A 26,471-nucleotide genomic window follows, 5' to 3' on the forward strand; every position below is an offset into this window, starting at 1 on the left:
ATATAAATAAAAAATTGCAAATAAATGTTGTGAATTTTCATTACAATTGAAAAAAAAATCATCTTTAATAACTGAACTAAAATTTTGTAAAATCCCTATGTTAAGTTGTAGCCCATATTCCAATAAATAATCTGTAAAAAGTTCAACTTCCTACCTCAAATACTTTGTGAGGAAAGATGTAATTTATAAGCGGTATTTTAACATTGCAAGTATAGGGCGTTCCGGAGCCCCTTAAAACATTTCCAGGGCCCACGTTTGACAGCACAATTTCTCCAACTGGTAAATAAATGAACCAGGTTCAGACAGCAACAACCGTCACCGACCCCCAAGCGCCCTGGCTTGTCCACAACACGCCGCAAGAACTGCTGACGCTGGCCTGATCCACGACCACTTTGCGAGGCACTCGCTAAGCTCGTTCCGTCCTCACCTCTCTCCAGTGACCCTTTTTGTTCCCACCATAGCGCCACCTCTCACTCGAGTCGCAACCTACGATCAAAGATCAAAACAGTGGACAAGGGTCCATTCCCAGAGAGCCACCACGTCCCATCTGGTACGTTCTTTATGTTCTGATAAATTTCATCGTTACTTCTTAATTTTCAAGATGATGCATTTTTCTGAAGATCTGACATTTTCCGTATAATTCTTCTCTCTAATGCTGATAATAATTTATCAAGCTTAAAATTAATGGTAGACATTCACTAGAATACAAGCATTCTGGTTTTATTACTGTGTTCTAATGCTTTAAGTCTTTTCGGTAAGCAATTTTTGTTGTAGGCGTTCTTTGTTACACCATACGCTTTTTCCATCTTGTGTATGCACTGCTGCATCTCTCCTGCTTTCAGCAAACGTGACAAAATGATCCCCAAGTGCTAGGCAGATTATTGCAAAACCTTTGTTTCTTCTCCCTAGCACGAGTGGCGATACTTCGGATAGTTTCAGTTTTTCATTCTAAATTCTTACAGTTTTCTCCATGAAAAACCACTTCTTTCATAGACAAGTTACATTTCCTTAAGACTCTTCTAATTAATGTCGCCCTGGAATCTGCTTTTCCGAGATCAACAGTGTAATCGAATGAAAAAGGATCTCTTTTTCCCGTTTATGCGCAGTACGTTAAGTTAATTTGCTCTAAGGGTGAACTCCCAGCGCGTGTGCTTATCGTCGATCCTCTGCAGGTATCCCTGTATTTCACTACAGTCTTATATTCTATATCTATATCTAAATCTAGATAGACATATTCCGCAAGCCACTGCACAGTGCATCTTACACGACAGGCGAAGTATCAAAGTTTTGACAACGCTGTGCTGTTGACTATCTGCAGCAACATGGAGACTGTACCATAGGAGAAATCATTTTCTATGTTGGTATTTCAGCCAGGTCAATTCATTGTTCAAGTGCAAATGCATTCCGTCGTCGATTCATCAAGAAGCCGCCTCTGCACAAGCAGATTTATGACCGGCATTCAAAATTTTTGGAAGTTGGTTGCATATACAAGGAACGAGCACTGGTCGACCACGCACGTCTGATGTAAGTGTCGAGTGTATCTGAGACGCGTTCTGGCCGAGCGGTTCTAGGCGCGCTGCTGCTACGGTCGCAGGTTCGAATCCTGCCTCGGGCATGTATGTGTGTGATGTCCTTAGATTAGTTAGGTTTAAGTAGTTCTAAGTCTAGGGGACTGATGACCTCAGATGTTAAGTCCCATAGTGCTTAGAGCCATTTGAATTTTGAGAACTTCAGCTTCCTGAAACAACAGTGTGACGAGTCCTGAAACGACGCCTAAATATGAAGCCTTACAAGTTGCAGCTACTGCAGGAGTAACGTCCCGGCAAAGATAAAAGGAGGAATGAATTTTGCATTTCATTTCTTTAGGATTTTTTTCCAGTGACTTATCTTTTCTGACGAATGGACGTTTCGTCTGTCGGTTGAAGTAAACCACCATAAAGTAAGAATTTGGGTGTTATAAAATCCTGGTGTCGTAGTCGAACATAACACAGACTCACAGAAACTTAATGTTTTTTTTGCCGTTTCTATTCGCAAAGTTTATGGACCTTTCTTTTTTGCGGAGGAAACTGTGACACGAATGTCATACCTGGACATGCCGCAAAATTGGTTATGTTCTCAACTTCACGAAGATTCCAGTGGTTTAATTTTTATGCGTGGCGTCTCCCCGCCTCACTTTCACCTTGAGGTGCGGCGTTATCTTAACACAAGCATTGCACAAAGTTGGATTGGAAGAGGTGGACCACAAGATTATGCTTTTGGCCTCCCAGGTCACCAGACCTCACATAATCCGATTTTTTTCTGTGAGGGTACATAAAAGATGCAGTTTTTGTCCCGCCTATCGCAGCTACTCTTCAAGAGCTAAAACATCGATTTGTTGAAACTGTCGATTCAATAAAGATGGATACGTTGATTCGCGTGTAGAATGAAATGGACTACCGTTTCAACATTTCTCGAACAACTCATGGTGCTCATCTTGAGAGCATGGTATAGTGCCTGTGCGAACATAAAACCTTGAGTCTTCCTCTATCCGGTTCTATACTGCAGTGGCTGTGTTATTCTGAATTACGATGCGAAGTTCCTTAGGACATGTGCGCATGCATGCGTGATATTTATCCTTCGGCACCGGGCAAACGACTTTCAAGTAATATGTCTCACCTGTACGGGAATATACATAATGGATGTACGAGTACAAGTTGTAGACGCATGGTTGACGACATTTGTGGCTGGCTGTGACTCGTGCCGGTATAGCCAAATTGTAAGATGACCGCTCGCGATTAAATGGAAATTCGGGTTCGAGTCCCGGTCCGGCACAAATTTCCATTGTCGTCATTCCGTTCTGCAGCTGATGGTTGTCCATATTCGCAATTGCGAGTACATTTGATGTACTTCCTCTGTCCAGAGACATGCGCAACGTGTTTTTATGTCACAGATTGTCTGTAATGATCAACTGAAATCTGTTTCAAAATGGTTCTGAGCACTATGTGACTTAACTGCTGAGGTCATCAGTCCCCTAGAACTTAGAACTACTTAAACCTAACTAACCTAAGGACATCACACACATCCATGCTCGAGGCAGGATTCGAACCTGCGACCTTAGCGGTTGCGCGGTTCCAGACTGTAGCGCCTAGAACCGCTCGGCCACTCCGGCCGGCCTTCCTGTTTCAATCACCCTGTACTGTGGTACCAGCATAACAACGGCACATTCTTCTTAAAGAAAGTGCTTCCATATCTACCACATAGGGTTTCGCGACATTAACGTCGTTTTACTTTCAACGATACCCTCTTAAGTTCCCTGAGAATTTCCATTACGTTTTCATATGGGCTGCCCTGACCTCAGGATCTTAGTCATCCGCTTCTGAATTAGACTGCCAAATAACATTGTAAATTTAATAAAAGTTCATCCGATTACACGTATTTTTCCCATTATATCAATTGTAATATAAATAGTAAAGAAAATGACTGTGTTAAAAATTAAAAAAACTGACGAACGGGATTCGATCTAGCGATTACGTGGCTTGAACGCTACCCACTCGGCTGCCGCCGCTTCCCGGTAAAAACGGCCACGCACAGGTATATATTTGACGACCGAAATTATCTTGCGATTTTCTCAATAACGATTGAGAAGTACGCGCTACTGCTTACACATTTTGTTGTCCTAATGGAGTACTACGAGTGTACGAAGTCTGAAGTAAATCCGCGTTCCAAACGTCGTGGCCTCCCCTTGTTAGCTGTTGTTGCCTTCGTTGTAGATGTCCACAATTCCTGAGCGTGCAGTCCAGTAATAGTCGTAATCTTACTGATCCTCTTGATCGTAGTCGCCCGTTCGTGGATGCAGCAGGAATGCACGATGTTTGTAAAATCCTCTCAATTAGCGTGTCTACGTGCGGCGACGCAGGTAAAATATGCTTCATTCAATTAACACGTGATACACCATCCAGTCACATTAATGTGACCACCTGTCAAAAGCCTGAATACCCACCTTCTGCAGCGCGGACCGCTGCAAGATGTGCAGGAAGAGAGGAGGTGAGGTTCTCGAAGGGACGTGGAGTCACACTGACTCCAGTACCATGGCCAACTACGCTGTTTCTCGGTTGAGGATACACGGAGCGAACAATCCAATCGAGGTGGTCCCACAGATTCCCGATTGGGTTTAGATCTGGGAAGTTTGGTGGTCGAGGGGGTATGGTAAACTTATTCTGGAGCTCTTTGACGACGCACGTGCACTGTGAGCTGTGTGACACGTTGCACCGTCCCACTTGCAGATGCCACGTGGCAGGCAGAAACAAATCTCATGTTCGGGTTGATATGTTCCCCAGAGATAGATGCGTATTTGTATTGGTCATTGTGCCTTCAAGAATCATGACATCACCCAGGGAATGACACGAAAACATTCCCCAGACCATAGCGCTCCCTCCCCCGGCCTATACTCGTTGAAATGCTGTGTGTATTGGTTCTTGCAATAACAACTGAGGTTTTTGGCTGACAAGTAAACTGTCTCTTGCCTGCTAATGTCACATATTGGAGAAAAAGCTAAGAGATGCACAGAAAATCACAGTGTAGATAACGACACATTCCCTCATTCACTAACCAAACACAAAGTTATACCTAATCTGAGAACAGTGGGCACTAATTGTTTTATACCTGGCATTTGCAAAAATATTACTAAGTATTAAAATGTACAATCTTTTAACATGACACAGAATTATATCCACAAAAAAGAATTACATAAAAATATATAAGAAATTACATAAAACATGACATATACACGAATGCAATTTGTAGATAATCACGAAAATTTAAACAGTCGGAATGAACTGTTCATAATAAAGTAAAGGATATGACGTACTGAACAAGGAAAGAAATCACATAACATACAAATAAGAAACGTAAAAATTAAGAAGCAGAGCAGTGTAATAAGAACAAATTCATGTGTGTTCACAAGAAGTCGAAAACATATTAGACATTGGCATCTTTACATTTAAGCCATGAAAACAAAAAAAATATAACTATCACTAGAGACATATATTCTTTATACCAAAATTATCATTACTTTAAAATTTCAAATATCTGCTTTGGATTTATGCTCGTGTGATTAGGGAAGTGAAAAGGGACCTGTCATAGTCATATGTCAATAAGTCATGTTCACCCAAAATTGTTAAACATCCCCACGCATGCATCAAATACGCATTTCATCATCCCTACTTCAAAAACCCCTCAAATAAATTCCATTCTTCAACTAATTCTCGAGAACTAACATCCAAAATTTCTTATTCATCACTTGCATTTTTCTAAAGTTTTATCTTTCAATCGCGTAACTCCACAGTACTCTAATTATACCTCAAATATTGCTCAAACTACATATCTAAACTTCAGGATACCCACATTATTAAAACCATAAACTCAAACCCTTCTTTCTCAACTGTGCACTTCTCAAATCATCACCTCATGTAAAACCATATTCTTTTATAAAACCTTTCATCTCACAACATTACTTCAGATCATTTCTTTAACTCTCATTTTCTCAACCATGATTAACCATCATCTTAATATATACCTCTGGTAACGTATTGCTAACTCATGAGTTTCTACCTTACGTCTATTACTTAAAGCATGGGGATCTCGCTAAATTCAGAGTAGCACATCACATCATTCACACAAAAAAGAAAAAAGCAAAGCATTTAACTACAAGCAAAAGAAGCGCCAAGCAAACTACAGGGTGCTTATGATTAAAATTTTCTTATTTAACATGTTATAACACAGAAACTAATTACTGTACAAGTACCAAACTTGGTAGTATTAATGTCCAGAGTATGGGGTGCATGATTTCCATGTGTCACAGCACCACTCTCCAGTTCCAACCATGACCACGCCGTGATCAATCATCGTGATTCATAGTCTCACAAGTCCGGTCAGTTGCAGTGCACTTGTTGAAGTGTCAACATGAGCTTGGACAAAAAGAGCAGGGTATTATTGGTGAAACTCTATTATCAAAACAACAGAAATGCTGCAGCTGCACTTCGAGAATAGCGCCGGTTGAAAGAATTACAGAATGGTCCTCTTTCTCTATCAGTTATACTGTGCAAGATGAAGAAGTTCGAATAAAGTGGAGAACTGGGCGTCGCTCTGGGAAGAGGCCGACAGCGGGTCGCACCACAGGTGGTTGATGAATTCGATGTTGCTATGGCAGACAACGCTGCGCGCAATACCCAGTCGTCAGGCAGTGTGCGTGCTATGTCACGACAGTTGAACATCCCATGGTCGACTGTATGGAAGGCGCTTCAAACCATTCTCAAATGGTATCTGTACAAAAGCCATACTGTACAGCAGCTTGCACCACAGGATGCACAACGACTCTCCACTTTCTCTTAAGGATCAAAGTCGATGAGGGCTGGCCCTGGACCAGCCTATTGGCAGATGAAGCTCATTTTTCTCTGACAGGTGAGGAGAACACACAAAATGGCCAAGTGTGGGGATCTTCACTTCCAGCTATTGTGCTTGAATCTCCGCTGTATGGTGAACGTGTCACTGTATGGTGTGGCTTCACGGCTACGTTCATCATTGGCCCATTCTTTTTTGAACTGGTTGGCGATCAAAGACCAAAGACGTGCAGTGTGACTGGCCAGCGTTACTGCGATATGCTTCACCAGCATGTGATACCCACCCCATAGGATGATACCCAGCCGGTCGAAGTGGCCGTGCGGTTAAAGGCGCTGCAGTCTGGAACCGCAAGACCGCTACGGTCGCAGGTTCGAATCCTGCCTCGGGCATGGATGTTTGTGATGTCCTTAGGTTAGTTAGGTTTAACTAGTTCTAAATTCTAGGGGACTAATGACCTCAGCAGTTGAGTCCCATAGTGCTCAGAGCCATTTTTTTTTTTTTTGATGATACCCACCCTATAGGAGAGAGACGCACTGAACTCTATAGTTTTCATGCAAGATGGGACGCCACCCCACATCGCTCGTCAAGTAAATCTGCTTCTCCGAAACACAGTTGGAAACAATCGAATCATCAGTCGATAGTTTCTAAATGCTTGGCCTGCACAGTCACCTGATGTCACTTCCTGTGATTTCTGGTTGAGGGGTTACCTGAAGAACAGGGTTTACCAGGTGAACATTCACACATGTTCTGATCTGAAGCGCACCATATCAAGAGAGATGGCCAGCATACCTATAGACATGCTACGTTCTACTGTGCAGAAACCAATCCTCTGCTTCCAGACTCTTGTGGACACTTATGGGCGCCATAATGAGCCCCTTTCGTAGCACTTATGGTACCGGTATGTACTAGTATGAATGTAATGGTATGATGTACCGTAGCAGTCGCACATTAAAAGCGTTTCAGTTGAATTGATTCTGCATTACTTCTCTTCCCCAAGCCCTTGTCATTAATGATACCAAGTTTGGTAGTAATACATTAATTAGTTTCCGTGCCACCACGTTTTAAATAGGGAAAGTTTAATTACAACCACCTGCTATACAACATGACATCTTAAAGAAATTTCATCACTAATGCAATTACACACAAATAAGGATCGAAAACACAAAATCATAGAAAAGTAAGTTGTTATAGCACATATAGCAGTATATCACATCCAAGCAAAAATTGGTTTAACCAGTGCAGAATGTATTGCATACCAAGATGAATCAATCTGCCTGTTAAGGTGAAGAAAGATGACATTGAAACCTAAAAAAAAAACATAACTATAGGGTTATCTACACTAGCTTAGCTGTGGAGATGGGTGTACTGTGGTACTGCTTATACTAAAGATGTGTTATATAGTAAGTTAAAAATGTTTGCTGAAAAGGACTGTTAGTAGTTACAAGAATTTTGCTCCTTTTTTTTTCTTTGTGACAATTTCCATTCTCAAGGTTTACGAGTAAGTGTCTCCCTATGATCTTTCAGAATGTAAACATTATTCAGTAAAATTCCTCATTATGAACTTCCAAGACGTCTGGTGAAGAGAAAAGGTTAAAGTTTTTTAAGTTTACAAAAGTATCTAAGGAATATTTGCTGGTGTCATGCACACAGGATATTTATAAGAAATGTGGTACTGCTGGTCAGTAAAAACAACTAAGTTCCAAACCGTATTCCATCTAACATTTCACTAACTCATACATCAAGTCTTTCAGGTGTTCAAGCAAAAATTTTCATGCAGAGTGAGTAAATCAAACGGTTCAAATGGCTCTGAGCACTATGGGACTTAACTTCTGAGGTCATCAGTCCCCTAGAACTTAGAACTACTTAAACCTAACTAACCTAAGGACATCACACACATCCATGCCCGAGGCAGGATTCGAACCTGTGACCGTAGCGGTCGCGCGGTTCCAGACTGTAGCGCCTAGAACCGCTCGGCCACTCCGGCCAGCAGTGAGTAAATCATTTCATATTATTCAAGTATAGCTAGCAGTTCATATGACACAACACTTACTCATTCCCTAGCTTGCAACCTACTAAATGTACCACACTTCCTTCCACATGTGTCAACAGAAAACAGAATCCCCAACCAATCCGTATTCACATTACCTCAAATACCACCAACATACATCATCAGGCTACATATCATAAACTTCATCACAGTGTCATCAAAACATAGAACCAAAGGCTTTAATGCACAAGTAACCTCATATCTCATGAAACTTCATTACTGTTCCGATACAGTGCTTATTCTCTGCTTAGTTTTCATAAATTGGCAGATAAGAAAAGCTACATTGTTAGCTGCTTACGAGGAAAATCACTTACAGTACCACTTCCACTCTTCTCAAAACTAAGAAACTTGAACAATGTTTAATGTTGTTACCTTACATATTTTATAGAATTGTATGCAACACTTTCAATATACTTGTTTAACACATACCAACTTAGTAGAAAACAAAATTTCATTGCATGCCTAATGAGGTACATAACATTCCATACGTATCACTATCTACAGCATTATGTATCACCAACATAATATTTACTCAACAAATCGCTTTATGTGAGATACATGGCGCATTCGTTTGGATTTTCGTGTGCGTAGTGTTTCAACTTCGATTGCATTCTTGTGCACAATTCTGTTAATTCTGTAGGGTCTATTGTAGAGAAGGAAGAATTTCTGGCTGAGAGTCTTGCCTTTACAAGATATCGGAAGAGATCTGATCAACACTTTTTGTCCTACATGGGATTTTATGACTTGTGGCTTCATAATATGAGATTTCCCGTGTTTTTCAGCCGTATTTGCAATACTTGTTAAGGATAGTTGTATGATATCTTTGACCCATAATTTTCTGTATGAATTCTTTAATTTTGTCTGGTGGCTATTGGTTCTTTAACACTAAGATTGGTGGCAAAGCAGTTGAGTCTGCACAACTTGTTAATCTCTTTCATTATAAGTTCTGATGCGTCTGAATGTGGAGAATGTAATTAAATAAATATTGGCCCTATCTTTTATAACATTAATTTACATAGCCAGACATTGTGTTGAAACTGAGGACTGTTATCTGACATGTTCTTGTCAACATGTCTTACATGGTGTAAAAGTTCTTAATGAAAGCTGTGGGCACTGTTTTAGCTGTAGCCTTACGAAAACGGGTGATACAAATTCAGACGTCAACTCCACTGCGACGAAAATGTAAGAAAAAACGTTTCTGGATCTGACTAGCGGTCCCAGTAAATCTAAGCCTGGTAATTGTTTTAGCTTGGATGGTATGATTGGAAACAGTGGGGAACTGTGTGAGATGTTAGAAGGTTTGGCTTTCTGACAGAGTTTACACTTTGCAGGCGCTATTCGTAGTCTTTTCTCAATGTTTTTAAAATAGCATGTGGTCCATAATTTATGGAACACTTCCATAATCCGAAATGCTTGTATCTTAAGTGCAAGTACCATATCAACTTCTTGACAAATTCCTCTGGAATACACATCACCCAGAGTGGACCATTTACAGTGCTACATTTAAAGAGAATACTGTTTCTGACCAAATAAACTGTCTGATAGCTGCATTTCTCGTGGCTTCCCATTTTTCTTTAACATCATTCCAAATGGAATCTTTATTTTGTTCCTCTGCTATGTCGAGTAATGAATTTGAGATAAAATTTTCGAAAGCTACTTTTTGTAGAGAATGCAAGCTAAAATTAGAGTCCTGTAAAGTATCTGTGTTGTTATCAGCTAAACCAACTGGGGTACAAGATAAAACATGAACAATGATGTTGTCTTTTCCTGGAATGTAAAAGATAGCGAGATTATTTTCTTACAAGGACAATGATTCCATTCTCAATGTGCTCTTGGAAAGATGAGCTCTGAGTCCTATTTTGGAAGAATCTGTAGTTAAGCAGAAATCTTTTGAGAGGTCAAGATGACCTAAGATAGGTGTAGTGAGCAGTGCCTCTTTCAGTGTACTGAACTCTAATTGCGCTTGATCATTTCAGTGTCCAAAGGTGTTTTTGCCTATCAAACAACATGGTGTTGGTGTAGTCAAAATTTTCAATTTAAAAATCTATGGTAAAAATTTACTACCCCTAAAAAGCGTCTGACATTTCTTTTAGTTGTAGGTAGTGGAATTGCTCTGATTGCTTCTAGTTTTTCAGGGTCACGTGCAAATCATCTGGTGAAATGATATGGCCTAAAAATTTTATACTTGTCTTAATGAAATGTGATTTTTCTAAGTTTACCGTCAAACCAGAATCTTAAAAAATGTCCAACAAGTTTTCTAAGATTTTGTTATCTGTTGACCAACTTGGTTCTGCTATCAAAATATCATCGATGTATGTGGTCATGTCCCTTTAGATGGTCTAGAAGAATAATGTTTAGTCCATAAATAAATGCTGCTGATGAAATATTTAAACCAAAAACAATTTACAGAACTGGTAAAATGTTGCAAAGCATACAAAGGCTGTGTATTTCCTGCCGTCAGGATGTAACTCTATTTGCCAAAAACTGGAGTATAAATCTGCAGAAGACAATATTTTTATGCCATAGAAATTTTGTAACAATTCATCAACTGTATGGGGTCTGTCTGTTTCCAGAAGAATGATACAACTGACCTGACATGAGTCCAGGACCAATCTAATTTAACCAACTCTTTTTTTAACAATGTGCAATCAACAGATGGCTCAATAACACAGTTTTCTAACGTCGACTGTATCTCAGCCTACGCCTTTTCTCGGTAATGAACCGGTATCACATAAGGTCTTACACAGAATTTCTTGTGCTCTCTATCCTGAAACTGGTATTGAAATCCTTTGATGGAGCCGCATCTATGTGTAGTCGCTACTACATATTCTCGTAAAATTTCGCTAAGTTCTTTACTGATTTGTTCATCACAATTCTCTGTTTAGTCGATCTTCCGCTTGATTAGTGTACATAAATTGATTACCCGATCGTAACTGTCGTTGTTTATACAACGATAAGCTGTATTACTGTCAACAGAATCGGATGAGCATCATTATACAGGAAACATAGGCGGATGATCTCTTCTTCTTGTGAACTTAACCAATCTTCAAATTTTAAAACGACATGTTGACCCAAAATTGTTAGATTAATTTCTGCATCATTAAAGTTCATTATCGCTTTTTATTGATTAAAGAAACTGACACCTAAAGTTATTTGAGTAGAGAGCAACGGCACAATGAGAAAGTTCATACAAAATTATATCCCTGATAAGTAGATTCCAGAAAGGTCTCCTGTTCAACATCAGCAGTTTTTCTCGAAATGGCACCTTGAATGTAATTTCCTCTAGAGGTAGTGTTGGGAAAAGTGTTGTTTTTGTGCATTTATAATACGAGGTGCATTCAAGTTCTAAGGTCTCCGATTTTTTTTTCTAATTAACTACTCACCCGAAATCGATGAAACTGGCGTTACTTCTCGACGTAATCGCCCTGCAGACGTACACATTTTTCACAACGCTGACGCCATGATTCCATGGCAGCGGCGAAGGCTTCTTTAGGAGTCTGTTTTGACCACTGGAAAATTGCTGAGGCAATAGCAGCACGGCTGGTGAATGTGCGGCCACGGAGAGTGTCTTTCATTGTTGGAAAAAGCCAAAAGTCACTAGGAGCCAGGTCACTTCAAAGTTGTTATCACGAAGAAACTGTTGCGTAACGTTAGCTCAATGTGTGGGTGCGTTGTCTTGGTAAAACAGCACATGCGCAGCCCTTCCTGGATGTTTTTGTTGCAGTGCAGAAAGGAATTTGTTCTTCAAAACATTTTCGTAGGATGCACCTGTTACCGTAGTGCCCTTTGGAACGCAATGGGTAAGGATTACGCCCTCGCTGTCCCAGAACATGGACACCATCATTTTTTCAGCACTGGCAGTTACCCGAAATTTTTTTGGTGGCGGTGAATTTGTGTGCTTCCATTGAGCTGACTGGTGCTTTGTTTCTGGATTGAAAAATGGCATCCACGTCTCATCCATTGTCGCAACCGACGAAAAGAAAGTCCCATTCATGCTGTCGTTGTGCGTCAACATTGCTTGGCAACATGCCACACGGGCAGCCATGTGGTCGTCCGTCAGCATTCGTGGCACCCACCTGGACAACACTTTTCGAATTTTCAGGTCGTTATGCAGGCTTGTGTGCACAGAACCCACAGAAATGCCAACTCTGGAGGCGATCTATTCAACAGTCATTCGGCGATCCCCCAAAACAATTCTCTCCACTTTCTCGATCATGTCATCAGACCGGCTTGTGCGAGCCCGAGGTTGTTTCGGTTTGTTGTCACACGATTTTCTGCCTTCATTAAACTGTTGCACCCACAAATGCACTTTCGACACACCCATAACTCTATCACCACATGTCTCCTTCAACTGTCGATGAATTTCAATTGGGTTCACACCACGCAAATTCAGAAAACGAATGATTGCACGCTGTTCAAGTAAGGAAATCGTCGCCATTTTAAGTATTTAAAACAGTTCTCATTCTCGCCGCTGGCGGTAAAATTCCATCTGCCATACGGTGCTGCCATCTCTGGGACGTATTGACAATGAACGCGGCCTCATTTTAAAACCTTGCGCATGTTTCTATCTCTTTCCAGTCTGGAGAAAAAAAATCGGAGGCCTTAGAACTTGAATGCACCTCGTATGCTGACTCTCTGATAACTGATATTGCATTACCTGAGTCCTTGCGGTAAAATTATTATTAGCAATGCAAATGTTGATTACAGGCTGTGCAGTTTGTTTCGGTCCAACTTCGTTTTCCTGGAGCAGAATGCGCTAATATCGTCGAACAGTTATGGCAGCAGAGTCTTCTGTTTACTGTCTTCTGCCTTCTGTTGCCAGGACCTGAAGTCATTATTTATTCTCTTTACCCTGTCGCTGACTGTCATTGGGTGTCGGTGATCTAACTTCGACTATCTCTACCTGCCGTTGTGGTGACGATCTCTCAGATTTCCACTATATAGACTTGGTTTGCTGACTGTTATTCTGATATTTCTTGTTGCCTGTACTTTCATGGTTATGCCAAGTGTTGTTTTGACCCGCCTGATTACACTGTTGATTGAATGAATGTCTGTCATTATTATTGCGGTTGTTACTATATTTATGACTGTTTCCAAAACGATGTTTACTTCTGGAATAATAATTCGAATCGTGGCTTCCAAAATTGCGCCTGTTTTTGTAGTTGTTTTGGTGCCAGACCTGCGTGTCTTAAGGATGATGTCTGTGATCAAGTCTGTGATTTTTTTTACCATGAAATTAATTATATGATCTACCGTTGTTCCTGTTTTCAAGTAGTGACTATGAGCAATCGTAATTATCAACCTTGTGATCAGCTGATTTTCCTGTTAGAGCACGAGCACTGTCTAATTACAACTCTTGCAAATGGTTCAAATATTTTTCTAATTTGTCCTTACACCTGCTTGCCAAGACTATTTGACGTAAATGGGTAGGTATTTTCGTGAGGCAAATTCTAATTAACTCAGGTGGGCCGAGCAGATGGCACAGGTGTTGGTTTCGCCGTACCAAGTCTTCCAAATAGTGTACTGAACTTGAGAATTCTGATTGTTCAAAGTTGTTCAGCATGATTATACTGTGTCTCATTCTACCCTGCTTTGATGTAGACCAGTATGAAGTTAAAAATGCCTTCTGATTGACAATCTCTTATAAGCATTCTGACTGATGATTCATTTTCTAGGTATCCACACATAAATTCTAGCTTGTGTTCAAGGGCCAATCTGTTGGTAATGCATAGCTAAATTGATCAAGCCGCGCCCCAGGATGAACTCTTGTGCAGTGAGGATGTGCTTATAATCGAATGTATCTTTGCGTCTTGGCGCATAGTTTTCACGGTTGCGCAAAGTCAACTCAACTCTCTGTCAAGTCTTGACATGTGAAACTGTTCACGTTGACAATCTCCCAAACGCCGTAAGTTACTATTGTTGTCTAGATTTTCATAGCATGGACCTGTGTCTCCGAATAAACTCTTGTCTACGGTATTGTTCAGTTTTTCTTCAGTACGCGAAAGTTATGTCTGTATTGTTGCAATGTCATTCTTTTGTTGTTTATTGATTTTTATCTGATTTTCCTTGAAATGTTTCAAACATTGGTATTCGATTGTGTTCGCGAAGTGCACAGGCACTGTGTCATCGGTTAGCAGACATATTTGTAAATTTTGGGCGTAGTTAATCTGTTTGTTCGGAGATGTTACTTATTTGTTCTTTCTATACTTCTGATCGTAAGTGTAAGGTTTTTAATTTTTTAGTAGTTTATTTGACATTTTCTTGTAATAATGCGGTGTGCTCTTAGACCTCGGTAACTGTTTTGTTGGGATCTCAGTAATTTAGCCATATTTCTCCGTGGTCAGTTATTTGTGTGTTTTTAGTTTGTTCAATGTCGGTTTCTAAAACTTGTTATTGGTAAGTAATACTGTCAAACATTGGTTGAAAATCTTTCCTTATTTATTCCCTGAGTTCGCCTGACAAGCTTTGCATCTTTTCTTGTGTCTGTTTACGCTGCTCATTGTCCTTGTCACTGTTTGATCTGTTCCCTTGTTCATTCTTGTCGCAGACAACCTGCGACTGTTTCAGCTGCACCAGAAGCATTTGAAACATCAATGTCACGTTTTGAACTGAATTCGTATTGTCCGACATCGTGACATAGTCCGATCTACGAAACTAACGATGCAAAACTTGAATCTGTGTTATTCAACTGCATATCCGTATCTGTGTTCTTCACTGTTTGCGTATCGCTTTGCATACCATAAATTGCCGACCTATCGCCTAGCGATTCTTGTTCAGTCTGACAATTATCGTTTCGGGATTTTATTCTATTTTAGGTGTACTTAGCGTAATCAGATCACGTTCCGTGTCGGTTACTATATAGATGCTAAACAGTAACTGTTCGTTATTAAATGGGTTAAATGACATGCTTTCGCTGTGTTGCGTCGGGTTCTGTTGCTGTACGTGACTGCGCTAAGCGCGTCTGGCAGTCATTGTTGTAACAAATTGAGATTGACACCCGTTACCAAAAAATTGTAATACGATTTATCGCTCAGAATAAATTTCTAAAAAATGCAGCAACTGAAAACGTGACGTAACTATTGCCTAACAGTAGTCAAATTGAAACTTCCTGGCAGCAACACTATGAAGCACACACTGCTCACTGACCCATTAAAAATGTATTCCAGTAGTCAAATTTTTACACGTAATGGAACTTCGTTGCACGTACCGAATATCTGTCACACGTAATGAATATTCGATACACGCCAATAACATGAAAATATAGAAAATTTCACACGTAAAAATTACACAAAACATAGCTGTAGGGAAATAAACATGAAATTATTAGTACATAAAACATGCGCTGAGCTTTGAGCTGTAGCAAAAAGGAGAAAAAAAATTATCTGTGTGCTTTCCAAAAGAGCCAGCCGACAGCCCGAAGCAGTGACAGACAACTGAAAGTTATTTGCTCTGACCCGATCGTTCGTTCGCTCATGAGCATTAAAATGTTGCCTGCTTTCTACTCAAATTTGAATGTACTGTCCTATGTTATAAAAAGGTTGAACTGATATTAGCCTACTACTGCAAACAGCGTGTCTCAGTGCACACATTTACATAAAGACAAAACTAACTGGCGTTCACTGTGCTGGAAATTAAATCAAAACTGTTACTAAAAAACCACTACCAAAATCAAACTTTGCGCTGCCCAGATAAACTGCAACACTGAAATTACGTAGCAACACTATGAAGCACACACTGCTCACTGACCCATTAAAAATCTGTATTACAAAAAAATGCTTAGAATTTGCGCAATATAAACGTGAGGTGACAAACGAAAGAACCAACAAAATTACAGCAGAATCAGCACAGTATGAAGAAATCGTGCCAGCTAAAATATGCTAAGTAAAATTAAACTACTGGGAGAAAGATTGGGATGATTTTTCCACAAAAAATTTCTTACTTGAAATGAAAATACTACTCCATTCATTATAATGACACATTAAACTTATTTCACAAGAACATGAAACTCACAGAAAACCAAAATCTTTACTTTCTTTATAAAAGTCTTGCAAGGCAACGATTTAACGATTATGCAAATTGAAATGAATTAAACTGAAATGACCTAAACGGAGGTGGGAACGTGGACTGTTCTGTTCCAAGAATTGCTAACATTATCAGTACGCACCAACAAAAAAATTATTACCTTAAAAACATATCCATAATTCAAATCCATTTTTTCGGTTCCATAAATGTTGCGTCTGCAAGTCCTTCCATTAGATTAATAATTCCCAACCACGTTTTTCAGCAAAAATCCTCCTCTAGTAACCATTACGCTACAAGTTCTGCCACCGTACTCTATGCTTGACGCTCTACAAATGAGCCAAAGATACACTAAGTTCAGAGATACTACTGTCACAGTCGTAAGTCGACTATTCCAAAGATGTCACACACGACTGCTTCGCTCTCGTAACATGAAATTTCCACTTTCTCCGCTCGGGGACTGGGTGTTGTTTTGTCCTTATCATGATTTCATCCTCATAACCGGCGCCCAAGTCGCCCAATGTGGCGTCGACTGAAGTAAGACTTGCCTTCGCGACCGAGCTTCCCCAGATGGGGCCTCCTGGCCAACGATGCCATACGCTCATTTCATTTCCACTCATTCTGAAACTATCCGCAAATAAAAGTCCAGTCCATCAATATATGTCCACCTTTCACGCGCTACTCAACGGCATTTGAATATCCAATGCCACATAGGACACCGCCTCTATGCTACGAGGGTAGGACAAGCCAGCATTTCATGACTTCTAATTGGAAACCCCATTCGCAACGTTGTATTCCTCCGATATGTCGAACAGGGGACTACTCTACATGTCACCGTGGGTGTATAACGAACTGCGACGTATCAGGCAGTGCACTGCGACCCGCGCTCAGGTACCATCCAAACGTAGAACAGATAGGGGCTCTAAACATAACAATACTTGCGCAGTGTTTATTGCCTGCACACCTATCTGTCATTTAAAGAACGGACGTGCAAGTGGACAATGAATTGCAACCACAGAAGAAAAACGTGAAATGACGTTGATTTAAAGAAAATGCTGGAGAAATGTTGAGGCTGCTGTTGCCTTGTATGTCGGGCATTTTCCATACATAGCACGCTATCGTTCCTTTTTTTACAAGGTTGTGAACGCCTTTTTGTCTGATGGCAGCGATTCCGGTATGTCCGTAGATAGTACTGCCACCTTCCTGCATCGTCATAAGTATCATCCATACCAAGAGTCACTGTATCAAGAACTTCATGGCGCCAATCTCCATAACCACAGGCGAAACGAAGAATATGCTTCAGACAAAACGTTAGTAGATTTTGCGGTGGAATCGTAATCTACATTAAAAAGGGGGATTCCCCTTAGAGATTTCAAAGTTGTCGCGCGCTACCCACACACGCGATGGCGTGGCGGGTCGAGTGTGGTATCATTGGAAGTCCCCCCTCCGAGACAAACTAATTGAAATTATAACTTTTTTGATCCGATGTGCATTTTTCGCGACATATCAGTGTCTTCAATTACAATGAGCACCCTAGCGCTGCCACCTGCCGTATGTGAGTGGCTATTGCACGTTTACGCTGAACGTAGGCGGTGCTCACATTAATGTGACTGTGCCGTGTATATCCAACGTCATAACATTTGTTAGCCGCTAATAGTCATAGTTCTGAATTTACGGTTTGCCGTTCGTTCACCACTCAGTACCACATTCCATAATAAGAAAGTACATTAATATATTTGTAGTTTGCTTTGACAATTCGCCATACACACAAACAGTAAGTACTGTGCACAGTAATCACCGTACATTCACATTAATTACACAGTGATTAAATATTAATACGCTGAATAACATTTTACGATGGGAAATGGCATTACTATATTTTCGGTTTAATATTCACGATACCCACTAAACATTCCGTGCTATCTACAATAAAAAGTACATCCGTACAGTATTTACACGGCTTGGTGATCTGCCATCATAGTGCCGAGTGGTAGTTGCGTATAAGAAAAGGAAGTAACGCGTATGATCATTAGTTTCTTGTCCACGGTACACGACGAAAATCACAAAAACGTACCATCGATCAAACGATTATTTATCATCTGCCATGAACACAGTATGATTGTACTCAAGCACACAACAATCACCTTCTGTCTTCGCTCCAGACTACTTGGTGATTTTCTCTGTCGACCTATCGGTATGTTTCTTCAACTCAACACATCCCTCTCGGCACTATATTTCCAAAATTCCGTGTACATCGATTTAAAATTTTATTCAAAATTAGCATTTCACAGTCTTCTGTTCACGGAAAATAATTTTGGATAACTTGTTAATATACGCGGGAACACACAGCATCAGAAAAAATAAAAATAACAGTTTCGTTAATAGCAAAATTATGACGTAAACGGAAACAAAATTACACAAAGAAATAAACTTACAAAACTCATCTTAAAATAAATCTTCCATTGTACCTAGAACAATAAGCAGAAAACAAGGGTAAAAGGAAGTACAGGAGAAATGAAAAAATCTATATCGTACTGTGGTATGTGTTACGGACAGTCAACAAACACCAGACTGGTTATTAAAAATCCATAATCTCTGCAACAATTTCAATGGGAAAAGATAACCTAAAACTTTGCAAGTAATGGGTAGAGTTGTTGCCGTAAACTCTGTCGCAACACATGAACTAAATATAAACGGAAAAGCGCTATAAATCTAGGACAGCAGTCACTGTGAACAACACCAGTGTCATTCCTTGACGAGCGCTGATGGCTACGATACCTCACTCGACTCGAAAGCGAGGTCAGCGTCGTTAACGTCGTTATAGACAGATCACTGGACATCTTAGGCAAAAGTTCGGAAAAGGCAACGTCCATAGCATGACGGAGGAAACATCCCGGTGGTCGTCTGAAGCAATTTACGGGAACAGCGTAAGACATACATCAGTACGACCAGACAGTGCTATGTTCCCCGTTATTTGTAATGATACGAATGTATCGTGTGGTAGCAAGACAGTGTTATTTATTTGTGAATATAGCTTTATGTTAGTCAACAATGTGAGCGAGAGAGATAGCAGAAACAGTATGGTGCACGTTTGACGACTCGTGGCCTATGAATTGCATATCGGGACGGTTTCCTTCTTGGGATAGGAAGTAGGAGCGAGCCCGTTACGATGAAACTCGGCGGAGAAGAGAATGGTCACCAAGCCTTGTGTAAAATCAGCCTTACCAGGAAACTTTCAGACACAAATTCATCTGTCACTCCTGAGGAAGAAGCTTGTTACAATACCAGTTGGTTTGACAGCACGGAAGAAGCTGCTACAGGTTATGCTCTGAAGCTAACTGCCAAAAAAAGGCCTACGCTTTTGGTGTTGGAACAAGAGGGAGCTTATATAGATGGGTAGTATTAAAGAGGAGACGTGTCATACAAAGACTGGACAAAAATATGGAAATACCAAAAAGTCGTTGCTATGGCTGATATGATGTAGAAACTCGCTGGTAAAGCATCCTCCAGTCGCCTCGGAATGGATAAATACAGGTCCTGTATGGTTATCAAGGCAATCTTATACTGTTATCCCTGCAAAACAGTGGAAATTTCAGATAACGAGGATGGAGGTGGATGATGATCACACACTCTTCTCTCAAATGTGGACCACGAAGGTTCAATAATATTGTGATCTGATGATCGTGGTATCGAGAGGAGATGTGACAATTCATATTCGTGCTCACAAAACCAGTCCTGGACGATGAACGGTTGCCTGGTCTTCTTCAAACACAGCATCACCATTTTACCATGGGAGGGACCTGATCGTTCAAAACGGTCACATAATCCTTGGCAGTAATGCGACGCCGCAGAGTAATAATGGGGCCCATGGAATATCACTATATGGCTACCCATATCACCAGCCAGAAGTTGTAAACAGTCTGAAACACAACTCATCCGACCAAATGACGCTCTTTTATTGCTCCATCGTCCAGGTTTTATGGCTTCTGCCTCACATTTGTTGGTTTTGGGCAATTGTTTCATCGATTAGTGGTTTTTGAATTACAGCTCGCTCTGCAATCGCCCTTCGCGTTGGTTGGGTGCTGACAGGGTTCACGAGTGCGACATTCAGTTCTGCAGCGAATTTTGCGGTTGCCGTCCTCTTATTTTTTTCATAAACCTGGTAAATGAACGTCTGTCACAGTCGCTCAAAGGACACTTTAGTTCTCGTTGTGACTTAGTGGAAGGTCTTCTTCCGCTTTTCCTGCATGCGGTATAAATCTTCGATACGGTGCGTCTTGAAACATCAGCCGGACGCTGTGTCCGAGCGGTTCTAGGTGCTTCAGTCCGGAACCGCGCTGCTGCTACAGTCACAGGTTCGAATGCTGCCTCGGGCATGGATGTGTGTGATGTCCTTAGGTTGGTTAGGTTTACGTAGTTCTAAGTCAAGGGGACTGATGACCTCAGATGTCAAGTTCCATAGTGCTTAGAACCATTTTTTTTTAACATCAAACACATCGGCGACCGTGGTTACGTAAGCAGCCACCATACCAAGAGCAACAACTTAACCACATTCGAATTCACTTGGCTCCGAATAATGCTCCCATAGCACCACAGACATTGCTCTGTCGACGACTGACACAACGTATTGAGAACATAGCACAGGTGCCGTTCGTGGTCATTTACAACAGCCCACCTGCAGGCGTGGATAGCGTCTGAATTTGTTCAAGCGTGCACTTCTGCCGGTCGTCCACTCCCTGCACATCCTTCTCCTAAAAGGATGAGCCTCTGCTTCCGACGCCTTGTCCGTTGTCCACGCACTATGACGTAATTGTCGCCGTAGCAGACCATGTGTCAGCATCAAGGTACACTCCCCGCGCGTAGCAAGAATCTGGCACAGTTGTTTCTTTTATTTCTCCCACGCTCGACGGGATGCTGTGCGCTCCTCTCATCACAGCTTGTGCTCTGAAGCTGTAGTGTGTTAAGTTACGTAGCGTTCACACACTTCGTTCCATGGAAAATATTTAAAAAAATGTTGACCATGTACAGCTACGTGTTCACCACAAAATTGTTATGTTCTTCAGTTTGCAGGTTCCTCTCCTTCAGAGAACATAAAGGCGCTAGCGTATTAAGACTTCTTGTTAGAAATACGCATGAAAGTTGTAATTCAACAGCTGATTATCGCGTTGCCTAGACAATTAGCGATTTTGCATAATAGAGGGCCAACCTCGACACACTGGATATTTGCGCAGCCAATCAAATTGAAATTAAATGATTTTAAATTTGTAAGTATTTTCAGTTATGAGTAGATGAATTGTTTTCATTTGCTTTTCAGCAGAGTTAACACTATTCTTTAAAAGCACTCACATCAGACGAAACCATATTCCGTCGAGTATTTCAGCGATCAGAGGTGCTGGTACCACTGGTAGTATTGTAATGATATTCACCATTACAGTCATTTCCCTCTTCAAAGTCAGCAATCGTCGTATCAAGTAACTATGACGCTAAAATGACAATGTTTCTCATATCTATTTACTTTCAGAAATATTGATAGCTCCTGTAATATTTTATCTTCACAGCTTCTTCAAGCTGATTTATTTACCACCACATTGTACAGACAATGCAGCGTATTTAAGAATAACTAACGTGAATACGTAGATGTGTACTGTATGGTGACGAAATATAAACCGATAACAGAATTAACCTCAACATAGCGTTTGTTCGAATTTATTTTATTATCACTAATAGAAGTCGCAGAAGATGTGACGTGGCTTCGGGCTTTTACGTGCGTCAGATGGCCGTCACCAGGTGAAGATTTAATCCGATGACGTGAAATTCTCGTGCCAAGCGAAGAACAACCGTCGGCTCAAGCACGATGTCTGTGTCACTCATTTGTTAGAAGATCCAACTGGTCTACTAAAGGGACTACATTGACTATGCTTGTCTGCCCTCTTCTGGAACATTACTGCTCTGTACGGGATCTGCATCAGAAAGTATTGACGGAGGACATCAAGAAATTTCAGGAAGGGCAGTTTGTTTTTATTACTGGAAAATAGAGGAGATAGTATCACATATATAATACGTATGTTGGGGTAGCAATCGTTAGAAGAAAGACTTTTTCGTTATGGCAGGATCTTTTCACGAAATTTCAATCACTAACTTACTCCGAATGCGAAAATACACTCCTGGAAATGGAAAAAAGAACACATTGACACCGGTGTGTCAGACCCACCATACTTGCTCCGGACACTGCGAGAGGGCTGTAAAAGCAATGATCACACGCACGGCACAGTGGACACACCAGGAACCGCGGTGTTGGCCGTCGAATGGCGCTAGCTGCGCAGCATTTGTGCACCGCCGCCGTCAGTGTCAGCCAGTTTGCCGTGGCATACGGAGCTCCATCGCAGTCTTTAACACTGGTAGCATGCCGCGACAGCGTGGACGTGAACCGTATGTGCAGTTGACGGACTTTGGGCGAGGGCGTATAGTGGGCATGCGGGAGGCCGGGTGGACGTACCGCCGAATTGCTCAACACGTGGGGCGTGAGGTCTCCACAGTACATCGATGTTGTCGCCAGTGGTCGGCGGAAGGTGCACGTGCCCGTCGACCTGGGACCGGACCGCAGCGACGCACGGATGCACGCCAAGACCGCAGGATCCTACACAGTGCCGTAGGGGACCGCACCGCCACTTCCCAGCAAATTAGGGACACTGTTGCTCCTGGGGTATCGGCGAGGACCATTCGCAACCGTCTCCATGAAGCTGGGCTACGGTCCCGCACACCGTTAGGCCGTCTTCCGCTCACGCCCCAACATCGTGCAGCCCGCCTCCAGTGGTGTCGCGACAGGCGTGAATGGAGGGACGAATGGAGACGTGTCGTCTTCAGCGATGAGAGTCGCTTCTGCCTTGGTGCCAATGATGGTCGGATGCGTGTTTGGCGCCGTGCAGGTGAGCGCCACAATCAGGACTGCGTACGACCGAGGCACACAGGGCCAACACCCGGCATCATGGTGTGGGGAGCGATCTCCTACACTGGCCGTACACCACTGGTGATCGTCGAGGGGACACTGAATAGTGCACGGTACATCCAAACCGTCATAGAACCCATCGTTCTACCATTCCTAGACCGGCAAGGGAACTTGCTGTTCCAACAGGACAATGCACGTCCGCATGTATCCCGTGCCACCCAACGTGCTCTAGAAGGTGTAAGTCAACTACCCTGGCCAGCAAGATCTCCGGATCTGTCCCCCATTGAGCATGTTTGGGACTGGATGAAGCGTCGTCACACGCGGTCTGCACGTCCAGCACGAACGCTGGTCCAACTGAGGCGCCAGGTGGAAATGGCATGGCAAGCCGTTCCACAGGACTACATCCAGCATCTCTACGATCGTCTCCATGGGAGAATAGCAGCCTGCATTGCTGCGAAAGGTGGATATACACTGTACTAGTGCCGACATTGTGCATGCTCTGTTGCCTGTGTCTATGTGCCTGTGGTTCTGTCAGTGTGATCATGTGATGTATCTGACCCCAGGAATGTGTCAATAAAGTTTCCCCTTCCTGTGACAATGAATTCACGGTGTTCTTATTTCAATTTCCAGGAGTGTATTTTGATTGTTCCCACCTACATAGAAATAAATAGCGTAAAAAACAAGAGAAATCAGAGTTCACGCGGAAAGATTTAAGTGTTCGTTTTTTCGCGAGCGCTCGTGGAGAATGGAACGGTAGAGAAGTAGCTTGAAGGTGGTTCGATGAACTCTCTACCAGGTATTTCATTGTGAATTACAGCCGAAAAAATCCACATTGGTTCAACCTAAATTCTGTGTCAATACAAATTCATTGAGAATGTGTATGATTTTTGAATGCTTCTTATGTTCTTAAATTCTTTAGTATGAACAACCAAAATAATTGCTTGTTGCACCCCATCTTACATATCTGGAATTAATTCACGGTCTCATGACCGCTGTTCATCGTGCAACAAGGATCGAACCAATGCCTTTTCATCAAGGAGCATTTAGTGAGTACTGCTGCGATTAATGTGAGCGGTCACGTTTTCAGAGGGATCATCGAGTAACATTAATCTGACAGCCGCATTACATTCATTTATTTAAACTAGCCACATAGGCACATTTAGTCGGAGTACACAACGAGCCATTAGGCACCCCACTACCGTCGGATCCAGGTCTAACACCTCAGACGGTATTATTCTTTAATAGCTTTAAAAACTGACGCTACCATCTAGAATTTTACTCGTTTACCACAGAAGCGACAAACTATCACGTATTTGATCATTTTTATAAAACCTTCAAAATCGTTTATGATAAAGTTCATCCGTCTTGTTATTCAGCATAATTTATTACTCATACTTCTGTTTTAGATCCAGTACCCTATGTACTGAACTGAACTGTATTCATCTTTGTTTTCAGAAATTTTCCAATGTGTCCCTGCAAGATATGTTCTTGCCATAATGGGATTCTGCGCCATTTCTCTCCAGTTCACCATGAAAGCCAATCTTTCTGTAGCCATTGTTGCAATGGTGAAAACGGACGAAAATGCTAATGAAGAGAAGCTTTTGGTAATGGAAAGTAACTTCACTGCCCCGGAAGGAACATGTCCAGGAGGTGGGGATACGGAAGACTCACAAAGTCAAGTAGGTAACACGTTAAGACTATGTTGGTACGTTTTATATTAGCTTACTGTCTATGTTTTTGCTCTGGCATTAATTCGCCAGGAAAATTTTTACTCTGACGAAATGATTCTTACGGAGTAATCATGTTTTAGCTTAAAACTGTCTTTTGCAGTTGATGGTTGAAAGGCAAACATGTTTTAAAAAAGCTGGAAAATCCAAACCAAGACGTTCCTGCAGCTCTTCCATAAGTGGTGCCCTGAGTCGCAAACCAGCTCTACCTCGTCTTTTACGCTCTCCAATTATTTCTTATTGTTCGATTCAGTTTCCTTTTTTCCTAATGGAAACGCATAGATTGACCTGCTTCTCCTGTTCACAAAAGGTTCTCGTAATGACACAGCTGTTTGTATCGAGTACTTGCTACATTCCTGCGATAGCGTCATTTCAGCGTTATCAGATCTTGATACTCTTACCCAAAATTAAACCTTGTGTAGAGGCTGTGTCTAAAAAAGTGAAATTATTTAGCCGTTTTACGTGTAAAATACTGGATTTAATTTCCTTTCTAAGTGAAAGTCTGTGTCTTCACGTCGCACATTAAATGATACACTGAGAGTTTTCTTAAGTATCAAGTGTAATAACTCTACGTAACTGAAACCTGACTTCGTACACTTAATAATAACATTTGGGCTGCCAGTTTTTATTGAGTGTCGTGATATCTTTCCTGTACGGGAAATAATGCAACTTTGATAACATTGATAACGATATTTGTTTATACCAGAGGATATCTTATTGCATACGGAATGCCATGAGATATCAGATATCAGAAGTATCCCTCGAAATCACAGCGTTTCACATTGTCCTTTTGTGATCTGTTGTTGGCTACGTAGTCGAAAAGTCTCCAGAAGAAAGAAACACACTTCCACTTGTTACATCACTTTAGTATTTGAAGTTTTCATTGCTTTGTCTACAGAAGAGACGTCCACAAGGCAGTTTATGTGTCCAGTTACCTATTACCATTTCTAGACTCCAACAAAGGAGCCTCCATTCCAGGCGCTCTTTAACGACAGACTTCAGCAACTTCAACTGCTGTTTATATAGATCTGCAAAATCTTCAGGCTGCTGTCAGTCCGAGTAAACGTTTCTGTGTTGCTGGACTACTTCATTTTCATATTTTTCGCCATTTGAATTCCATATGACGGAAATTTCACCAATTGCGTTGCAACACTGAGTTTGCTGAGAAGGAGCAGAAAATCAAAATCATGCTGCTAAATGACATATAATAGTGGGTCAAATAGACAGCGTGAGAAAGCGGTGGCGGGGGAGGATGAATATCTTCCAGGTGGAAAGAGGTCTTTTACATAATCCAAAATTACTGTGAACCCTCATGTATGAAAAACTGTAACATTTGAAACAAGACTTATTAATG

The 26,471-nt window shown here is 41.4% G+C and overlaps 1 protein-coding gene across 1 annotated transcript in view; it reads left to right on the forward strand.

Annotated features, from left to right (window-relative positions):
* The window catches only part of LOC126147826 (sialin-like), a 154,647-nt gene that overhangs the window by 8,861 nt on the left and 119,315 nt on the right, over positions 1–26,471 (forward strand). Inside the window, exon 2 of the mRNA XM_049915719.1 lies at positions 24,846–25,069. Within this exon, the coding sequence (XP_049771676.1) occupies positions 24,846–25,069 (224 nt within the window). The remainder of the gene's footprint in view (positions 1–24,845; positions 25,070–26,471) is intronic.

This window comes from Schistocerca cancellata, chromosome 2, assembly GCF_023864275.1.
Source record: "Schistocerca cancellata isolate TAMUIC-IGC-003103 chromosome 2, iqSchCanc2.1, whole genome shotgun sequence".
NCBI classification, from domain to species: domain Eukaryota; kingdom Metazoa; phylum Arthropoda; class Insecta; order Orthoptera; family Acrididae; genus Schistocerca; species Schistocerca cancellata.